Here is a 10,454-nt window from a genome sequence, read left to right as displayed (position 1 = left end):
TTCTAATAGATTATTTCCAGATTGTATGCTGCCCATTTACAGATATTGTAATTTTTGTGAATATTTACTACCACTGTCAATTTGTATAAATATTCATTATGACTAGGAAATGCACACTTTTCATACGTATACAGGAGGATCTTCTCCTTGTCCGCCTTTTTGAAGTACCAGTCATAGGCATATTTGACTACAGTCTTAGGTCAGGCTAGCAAGTTTATTATTCAGTAAATATTCGTGAAAAGATCACATTTGTGGATGGGCAGCTAACATTTTGAAAATGAACAACTTAAAATGGCTACTTTTAACACGACAGAAACTGGTGCTCATTACTGTGAACAAAAATTGTCACACAGGAAGTAGATTTGAAAACCACAGAGAGGATTTTGCAGCTACTCTTCAGTGACTGTGTTGTCACTACTAGCCTGTCGGCCTCTTCTCCTGTGGCCATGCAATGCAACGTTCTCATATCCGTCATCAGTCACCTGTAGGAACAGCAGGGTACAGATGAAGGGTTCAAAATAGACAAGCAATACAATTAAGTTATATTTTCAGGGGACCTAGTGAAGTTGGGGTCTCTTTGTAAAGCCTTCAGTATAGACTAAAGTGCAGGGGGAAATACTGAGCTGTGTTCATAGTACGGTCCTTGGGGGACTTAATAAAGTTTGAAGAGGCCCCTCAAATAAAAAAGGTTCCCCACCTCTGTGTTAAATGAACACTGCATCAATTCCTGTGTACAGTAAATAATAAAGAAGAGTCAACTCCCGTACCTTTTTCTTGTTTGGATCTGCAACTGAGGGGAAAAGACAGTATATTTGAAATATATTTAAATTTGTGTCAACTGGTCAACTGGTATTAATTGGTATTAGAGCAATAACAGTGTTGTCTACGTACATTTGCGTAGATCTGTACATACCACGGGTAAGCATGTAAGTACTGACAAATGCTAGTACAAGCACGGCAAATAGCACCAGGCGCAAAATGCTCCAGACTTGCTCAAACAGTGAAGGGTCTGTCAAGAGGCATTTGAAGAAAAATTGGTTCACCTCATGGTTAAAAAAAAAGTCAAGATATATCTTTCAAACTGTTTTGTATAATGATTATTAAGCACAGGTTATGCCAAAACATTTATTTGAACTGAAGTCAAGCAATTAATTTAAAATATTTTACAAGATAGGTATGTCATTAAAAAAACTTAAGTCCAATAGCAAACAGGTTGCAAAATATTGTAATATTACCCAGTAATACAGCAGAGAAAAAAAAATACATCTCACCTGCTGAGAAGTATTTCTCCGCCAATTTCATGATTGTTTCATTGCTGAACATCAAGCCACACCAGTACATCCCATTGCCTTCAGTCAGATTGTGCACAGTAATGGTGAAGGCATTGGCCGTGTTGTTGACCTCCACGCTTCCATTGTACAGGGCCGTGATGCTCTCACCAAAGGCGTAGCCCGTACAGCAGTCCTCAGAGTCCTGTTTGCACCAGACCCTTTGCAAGTCTGCATACTCGGGATCAAACTTGCAGAGTACGGCTTCACTCACGTCTGAGATGCACCTATCTGAGAAATATGACAAAAAAAGATGTTCTGAAATGCAGTCATGATGAGGTGTCATTGTGCTTGATGGATTCCCATATCTGTGCTTTGCAGAAGAGAGCATGCAGTGCAGTAACAGCGTATAGAAATATTTCAGTTACTTTTCCTTACACATTTCCTGTTGTGTATAAAACCAAGTATAGGCTAAATATATATACTGCATGTTAAACTTTTTTCATGTTTTGTCTTTACAATATTAAAAAAAAAAAAAATCATATACGTCGTGTTACCAAAAGGAAAAAAAGAAACAAATATTTTATACCCTTTTTCACTCTCACTTAACTCCCTCACTTAACCATGAACGTAAATATCACAGACACAAATAAAATACCATAAATGTTTACCTGTGTGCATGACCAAGTATATGAGGAGGACAAGACACCACATTCTCATGAAGCGCACATGGGAAGTAAATGATGCTTGAAATGGCTTCATTAATGTAGGAAGTCAACTTAACAGGAAATGGCTTGAAGATACTCAGCCTTTTTTTTTAGCTCATCATCTCATGTAAAGCCACCATGGTATTGATATTTAGTAAAATGATAAGACCGCTGTGTTGTTGAGGGGGAAAACATCACACATATATAGATTAAAATGTAGATTACCTTTAATACATATACTGCAGTTCATTTTAGTTTTACTTAACTAAGCACACATATCACCCTGAAAGTAAAGCAACATAAGTAGTAGGTGTTAACCTAAACACTATTGGCCAAAGTCCTGCAATTTCATCTAGTTGGGCGCATTTCTTTTCGAAGAGCCGCTGAAGTTCAATAATGTAGCCTAAGTTGTGTCTTGAAACTCCAGTGTGTAATTTTAATTGTAAGTTATTTCGAAAATGTATGCTGCTTACTACACATGTCATCGATTTCAAGAAATGAATGAATATCATGAAAATGTAGTCTGCTACACATATCTTATGGTTTGGAAATGTAGGCCTACAATTTTCATACATGAAAGATGGGTATAATAACAATGCAGGATAAAAAAAACATTAACAGTGTTAAAATTCATATAATATTTTAACATACAGTACAGGCCAAAAGTATGGACTCACCTCCTCATTTAATTAATTATCTTTATTTTTATGGCTTTTTATAGAACATAATACATTTTCAGAGAGGGCATTATTGCTGTGCATGAACACATGTATAATATTTTGCTTAACAAAAAAATGAAAATATATTTAAAAAAAATAAAAACGATTATTTAAAAAATATAAAAAAAAATGCCAAACAGTGACGTCAACACAGCAAAACTGAGGGCCCCACATCATGTTTCAACATGCTTATTTTTCTGTCTATTTTCAAGTAAAAATACCCAGTCATTCGAGTCAATTTTAATTTATACAAGCAATACAAGACAGATATTCTTGATCTGATAATGGGTCACTTGGTCAGCATAGCTGGTTATCTAGGTGAAATAGTGATACAAAAAGTAAAAGTAAAAGTGTAAAACCCTGCCACAGATTCCCTCCAACACAGGTTTGACCTCTCCAAGTAACTGGCTGTGACTCAATATCATATCAAGAAAATGTCTGTAAAATGCTTGGCAAGTGTTTAAAACTAGGTTTTAGGTCTCAAAATCACAGTTCCACAATTCTAGTGAGTTATTGGAGGACTTAAAAGTTCAATTAGGATTGACATGACTGCCCGGGCCTTTTTAGTTGAAAATAGACAAAAATAAGCTTATTGAAATGTGTGGGGCCATCAGTTATGCCGTGTCGACATCAGGTGGATAGACAGCTGTCATTGCTGTTGGACAACAGCTACGGTAGAATTATATTTTTTGGTAAGCACGCAATTCTCAATGTGTTCATGCACAGTTTTTATGCCCTGCATGAAAATACACAATGAAAATCCACGAAAATAAAGAGAATGCATAAATGAGAAGGTGAGTCCATACTTTTGGCCTGTACTGTATATGAGTGTTATACCATATAATAGGCTAGTTCAGGGGTTCCCAAACTTTATCATGACATGGCCCCCTTTGAACCTCACCATTAGATTCCGGCCAAAGCCGCCCTGCATGTCCGTGCCACTCTATTTTTCTGTGCATCTCCTTTCACATCCATAGTCTGGGATATATAACATATATAATAATGGTAATGGTAGTGATGTTCACAAATGCAATAGCTTATAATGCTGTTGAGGTTATTGTTTATCTTATTTTTGGTTTATTTTGGCTTGCGTAAGTGATTCAGTTTATTAAATTATTCACTTTACTGTGAAATACTTTTACTGCCAACCAGTCGTGGCCCCCCAAGCACCCCCTCACAGCCCTCCTGGGGTCCCAGGCCCCCACTTTGAAAACCACTTGCCTAATAGGCCTACCTAGTAGGCTGGCCTATATGAAATCACATTTATGTATGGGCAGCCAGCACACATTTGGATTAAAGTACTAAATTTACATGACGTACCTGTAAGGAAAATGAAGAAAATACAGATTTTGTGCAAAGCGGCACAATTTAGTTTTAATTGAAAAACATTTACCAGAATACAGTGAATAAAATAGGCCATGTTCTTTTGACTAGTTGAGAGACTCTTATTTTAACACGCTTTCAACAAGGTACAAGTATTGATAACGGGATTTCATTGGTTGTTGCGGTGGGCCAATGAGAGTCGTTCTTAGTGATTCGATGCGCCTATGATGCACATGTGAAAGAGAGATAGTGCTGTCGTTTACGCCAAAATGGTAAGTTTCCCTTTTAGCATCTCATTTTTAATTTGACACGGGTTGTTTATTCCGTTGCAGACACGGCTTTAAAATGTGTAATGGCATGTGTTATACATTTATCTCCCCAACACATCATCCAGGTCTAGCCTGTTGGCTAGCCTGCTAGTTAGCTGAAGTTGTCCAGTTCTATGGTCGTCCCCCAATGTGTTTATGTTTCATTTACTTGCTGTACAAATAATACTAGCTTTGCTATTGCAATTTTGTAGTTAGACTTAAAATGTAATGTATTGTACTTAGAGCAAATAAGTTGCTGCAGATCATTGTTATTTAGGGATTGCTCTGATGTGAGTTACACGATGGCTCTGTTTGTTACTGTCGATGCCTGGGAAGTTACTGTAGCTCCAGCAGGGGTGGAAAAGTAACTAAATACTTTTACTCAATATTGTACTTGAGTAGCTTTTATGAATACTTTGTACTTTTTAAGTATTTTTTTAAATTAATACTTTTACTTGTACTTGAGTACATTTTGACCCAAGTACTTTACTCAATTACACTGGAACCTGGCCTGAGTACTGAGTAAAAAAAATTGACTGAGAGACAAAATGCCATGCACAATAATGCCACAATCCGCCATAAATGAAAGATTGTGCAGGATGGCACACAGCATTTCCACTATTTTACTATCTTGTATCAATGTATTGGATGATGGCTGGTGCCAAGCAAGAGATAGAGGTTATGGAGGACGATATTCAAGAAAAATAAACATGACATTCTCGAGAGGAAAGCTAATTAAAAGTAACTAAATACTTTTACTCAAGTTACATTTTAAGTGAAGTACTTTTTAACTTTTACTTGAGTGGATTAATAGATAGGTACTTTTACTTGTACTTGAGTAGAATTTAGGCAAAGTAAAGATACTTTTACTTGAGTACACATTTTTTGTACTCTTTCCACCTCTGCGCTCCAGAGATTCTAGGAGTCTCTGGTCGATCTATCTTGCACTGATTCTCTATAGATATATCACTCCCATACGTCAGGGATCACTCCTAATCAATGATACAGTAAGATCACTCCTAATCAATGATATACAAGTCAGTGCGCCTAATACAACACTACTGTACTACTATCTATAATAATACGGATGTATGATGATATGCAGTAGGCCTACCCATATAGTCCCAGTTTATAGTCACTGTTGTCCACGTTTTATGAATGTATTGTGTAAACAATACATGGTGCTTTTTGTATTGCTTTTGTATACTATATACTTTTGTCGTTTTAGTTGCGAAGAGAGGTGAGGTTGCGGAGAGAATACCTTTATAGGAAGGCACAAGAGGACAGACTACGGACCATTGAGGAGAAAAAACAGAAGCTGAAAACTTCTCTTGATGGTAAACACATCTCATGTGCTATTGTGCAGTTAATCTTGACTTGTCAACTAGTTACCATTCAATGTGCTTCAAGAATGTCTTCAAGTTGACACTTTGAGTGCAATAGGTCATTGCATTGGTGTGTGTTTTTTTTTTAAGGTTGGTCGCAGACTAATTCTCTTGAAGCTCCACTGTAGTTTTAATTATTCCTGATCAGTGATGTGCACACATTTTTAATAATCAATTCTAGGTTACATTATTGCTCATTTTTTCCTTTATCTTTTCCTTCCATTGGACAGACAATAAACTAATCCCAACTGAAGTGCGTAAGGATGCCTTGGAGTTACAAAAGTTGTTGGAATATGACGACGAAGGTGCTGAAGGTAAGCAGAACAGGCTTATGTTAAATGTAAGAATAAATGTTAACTACATAAAAATGTAATTTAACTGTTATACTGTAGCTGCAGTTCAACTGCTAACTGCAACTTCCAGTTCCCATAACTGTGGTTTATCTTGATGTCATCAGGTGTCAGTTCACACATGGATGATGAGTACAAGTGGGCTGGCGTGGAGGACCCCAAGGTCATGGTTACCACATCCAGAGACCCCAGCTCCAGGCTCAAGATGTTTGCCAAAGTGAGTCTCTTGTCTAAAAGACAGATTCTTAAAGGGACACTGTGAGATTTTTAGTTGTTTATTTCCAGAATTCATGCTGCCCATTCACTAATGTGACCTTTTTCATGAATACTTACCACCAGCATCAAATTCTAAGTATTCATTATGACTGGAAAAAAATGCACTTTTCATACATGAAAAGGGGGATCTTCTCCATGGTCCGCCATTTTGAATTTCCAAGAATAGCCATTTTCAGCTGCAAAAATCACATTACTTGGGCCATACTACAAAATATTTGTTTATTACTTAGTAAACTTTCATGTAAATATCAAATTTTCTAATAGGCAGCCCAGTTTCAATGAGCAGCATAGTTGCAGTACCTTTTTTGACCATTCCCTGCACATTGTCCCTTTTAATTACAGTGTGTCCATATTCCTTGTGGTGCTAAGTGAGTTTAATTTTCAAGTCAGTGAGTTTTGCCAATCAGTTTATTCTCAGTTGTTCCAGATCTGGAAAAAGCTGGATCCAACGGAAAGAATACTATGAACAGGTCAATAGGAATCAGGGCTCCTGGCCTGTGCAGTCAATGCTTGCCTGTTAAATTCCACCTCCATTCACAAACCCACAACTTACAAACTTTTCCAACAGCCAGACTAGTAATTGTGTGATGGTGATGTATATTCTATTAATTGATCTGATGCGTTTTCTTTCAAATGTTCTTTTGCCCAAAGGAAGTGAAGCTTCTGTTTCCTGGCGCCCAGCGCATGAACAGAGGAAACCACGAGGTGAAGGCCCTGGTTCACGCCTGCAAAGCCAACAGTGTCACTGACCTCGTTATACTTCATGAGACAAGAGGTCAACCAGGTGAGTTGTGGTGAAAATATTTATAAAGATAAGAAATACCATGTCAGGACTGCAGCTTTTCTTCTCTGTGTGTGTGATTTTAAATGCCTGCACCTTTGCTTTCAATCTCATTGTGCAGATGTGTAGTGTACATTGTACATGTGAATAGTGACAATAAATGGTATTCTGCTCTATTCTAATAAATTATAAATACAGCTCTTATCTACCATATTTTTTTTTCAGATGGATTAGTGGTATGTCACCTGCCATTTGGACCCACGGCGTACTTCACGTTGTACAATGTGGTCATGAGACACGACGTCCCAGACATCGGCACCATGTCGGAGGCCTTCCCTCATCTCATCTTTCACAACTTCTCCTCTCGACTTGGCAGAAGGGTGAGACATTTATTTGGTTGTATTATCCCTGTGCTTTGGGATCAATCTTGAATCTGTGAGATTTACCCTCATCAACTGGACAAGGAAGTGTCTCCTGGTGTCACAGTCCTACATCTGTTTGGGGGAATAGAAAAGGATGTCCACATTCATCCCAGTTATGTCTGTGTAGTGATTCAGACTGGTTCATGCTGTGGGCACAGAAGCTTGTCTGTCAAATATTGAGGACTCCCAACTCGTCAGTGTTCAGAGGAATAGGAGGTGGTGTGACCATTGTCATTGAGAATGTAAATGACATTGGAATAATAAGCGATACTTTGCCATTTTTTGGCAATAAGCTTATTTTACACCTTCCCTTGAGTTACATGATTGAGTTTAACCTTTCTCCCATTCTTTCAGTCGTTCTTTGAGTATGGCGCAAATTTCACCTCTAAGTTAGCAATTAACATTGAATACTATGGGTTCAGCTAAAACTCAATATTTTTAAAGGAACAGTCCACCATAGTTCAATAATAAGGTTAGTATGAAGTAGTAAGAAGTATGTTCTTCTCTTACCTGAGATGAGTTCGCCCCAACCTGCCTCGTTTTCGGACGCGGCCACAGTGAGCAACTCTTACGGCACAAACTCGTTAGCATTAGCTTGGCTCAAGTTTGCCTTGGGGAGCATTGGGTGCCTGGAGTTAGAAGTGGCCAAATTCTTCCACATGTTTATACACCCTCCCTATTTAAACACCCTTGCATGACTAGTTAACTGATCCAAAAGTAGTTGCACCAAATGAAACGTGGCAATTTTCTCGATAAAGAAATGGCACTGTAATGAAAGGCGTAGTAACACATTCTGAGCACTTCGACTTTGGCGCATTGATCTCTTTCGAGAGGACTAGGAGTGAAGATGTCAATGCGCCAAAGTTGCTGACTGGGATTGCGTCCGAATATGAGGCAGGTTGGGAGGAACTCATCTCAGTTAAGAGAGGAACACACTTTATTGTTGAAACAAGATGAACTGTTCCTTTAACTCAATGGGAGGTGTAATATGAGCTTATTTCCAAAAACGGTACAGTGACTCTTTAAATGGCCCTTCTGAATGTTTCCCCTCAGGTATCCAATATCCTGAAGTACCTGTTTCCAGTACCAAAAGATGACAGCCGGCGTGTCATAACCTTTGCCAACAATGACGATTATATCTCCTTCAGGTAAGGACACAAAGATGTGATGTCATAAAGTTTTGAAAGGTTCTGGTGATGCAAATTTATAGAGCTTGATATTGTTCCTTTCAGACATCATACATATAAAAAAACGGACCACAAGAATGTGGAGTTGTCAGAAGTGGGACCCAGGTTTGAAATGAAGTGTAAGTTTAATTTTAGTCATGCCTCCATATTACTTCACTTGTTTGATGTTACTTTTGACCAGGGCTTTGAGCCGTTATTTTTTTTCCAAACGTTCCGTTCCGAACAGAAACGGAATTATAACGTTTCCGGTTATGAGTTCCACCAATAAATTGACGTTCCCGAACCGGTTAGAACAAAAAAATATTGTTCCCGGAACGGTTAATTTCGTTCCTGTCAGCTGATTACTCCCCATAGGCCTAACTGACTTTAATTAACCAAGAAAGACGGAAGTGCTAATGAGTCAGCCTACTTCCAAACTGTTTATTACACTATGTGTAGGGTGACCAAACGTCCCGGTTTAACCGGGACTGTCCCGATTTGGAGTTGTGTGTCCCCGGTCCCGAGCAAACTCTGTCGGGACACAAATATGTCCCGGTTTTGGCCACCTGCTACATTGCGCTACATGTATCAGGGTAAATATATGGAAAAGATGACATGTTTACCTGCCACAATTAATGGCAGCCAGCGCTTGTATAGAAAGTCTGAAGGAGTCAGTTGCGATTTGTCATTCCTCCCTCTAAAATTGATCAGAATGCAGGAAATTGCATCTTAAAAATACTTTTTTTTCTGGGGGAGGACCCCCAGACCCGCCCCACAAATGTTGTCCTTCAGTCACGCACGAAGTGTACCGGTTTCAGACTACAAAAATCTGGTCACCCTAACTATGTGGCAAATGTCTAAACTTATTATGATGTATTGTTTTGTCAGTGTACATGATCAAGCTTGGCACCTTGGAGAATGAGAGTACAGCAGACGTTGAATGGCGTCACCACGCATACGTACGCACTGCCAAGAAAAGGAAGTTTTTAAGTGTGGAGTGATGGACTGTGTGAAACAATGGACTTGTGATCTTTTTTTAATAAGAAGCAGACCCAACATTCAATTCATTCAAAGATCATGCAGCGGATAAACTCTTGTACGGGATGGAATATTTCAGAACAAGTTTTCTCCAGCCATTCATATACTAAAGCAGAGGTGGGGAGCCTTTTTCATTCGAGGGGCCACTTCAAATTCATCCGAGGGCCGTAAAACAGACCCCATCTGCTCTAGGTCCCCTGAATATATTATAACTTAATTGTATTGCAAATGTATTTTCTAAGATTTCTTTACAAAATATCTCCTATTTCATGTGAAGCTGCATAATATTAAAACAATATCGGTGGCCGGATAAAACTGCATCAAGACATAGGTTCCCCACCCCTGATCTAAAGGATATTTGAAGAATATCCTTGAGGTTATACCCACCAAAGCCAGTGAGGATGCAGTTTCATAATGATCTAACCTGTTAAATCCACTTGAACCTACTGTTAACAACTTTGTATGATTTGTAGGAACTTATAACACCAGCTAAGACAACTTGTTCATTCTAGAAATGGTGTATCGTCTTTTTCATTTATGCATCTGTTTATTTGTATTGCATTGAAATAAATATTCAAAACATTAAATAGTTTTTGCATTCTTACTTTGTTTGTCAGGGCATCTTGTGATTAACGTGGGTTGGGTTCTGTATTTAGACTAATTAATGGGGGTATCAAGAGCAGGTGCTTGTCTTTGAGTCTTTAGAAGATG

At 38.3% G+C, this 10,454-nt stretch overlaps 2 protein-coding genes across 3 annotated transcripts; one reads left to right on the top strand and one right to left on the bottom strand.

The window, feature by feature from the left end:
• Positions 1–51: 51 nt before the first annotated feature.
• On the bottom strand, positions 52–2,016 carry si:ch211-102c2.4 (uncharacterized protein LOC568178 homolog). Of its 2 annotated transcripts, none has more exons than XM_063195191.1 (5): positions 1,940–2,016; positions 1,272–1,559; positions 914–1,009; positions 768–790; positions 52–482 (listed from the first exon to the last, which is right to left on the bottom strand). In XM_063195191.1, the coding sequence occupies exons 1-5, from the start codon at positions 1,986–1,988 to the stop codon at positions 390–392; spliced, it is 549 nt and encodes a 182-aa protein (XP_063051261.1). In that variant the 5' UTR covers positions 1,989–2,016; the 3' UTR covers positions 52–389. The 2 variants fall into 2 exon arrangements, with proteins under 2 accessions (XP_063051261.1, XP_063051262.1); XM_063195192.1 differs by having other exon boundaries at positions 397–482; positions 892–1,009.
• A 2,179-nt stretch (positions 2,017–4,195) lies between these two features.
• On the top strand, positions 4,196–10,330 carry imp4 (IMP U3 small nucleolar ribonucleoprotein 4). Its single transcript, XM_063195188.1, has 9 exons — positions 4,196–4,289; positions 5,554–5,662; positions 5,941–6,024; positions 6,168–6,277; positions 6,988–7,120; positions 7,343–7,497; positions 8,593–8,687; positions 8,772–8,845; positions 9,594–10,330. Exons 1-9 carry the CDS (start codon positions 4,287–4,289, stop codon positions 9,704–9,706), a joined length of 876 nt encoding a protein of 291 aa, XP_063051258.1. The 5' UTR covers positions 4,196–4,286; the 3' UTR covers positions 9,707–10,330.
• The last annotated feature ends 124 nt before the right edge of the window (positions 10,331–10,454 follow it).

The sequence above is a fragment of the Engraulis encrasicolus genome, chromosome 3 (assembly GCF_034702125.1).
Source record: "Engraulis encrasicolus isolate BLACKSEA-1 chromosome 3, IST_EnEncr_1.0, whole genome shotgun sequence".
Classification (NCBI taxonomy): Eukaryota; Metazoa; Chordata; class Actinopteri; order Clupeiformes; family Engraulidae; genus Engraulis; species Engraulis encrasicolus.
This window is presented reverse-complemented; position numbering and strand designations above follow the sequence as displayed.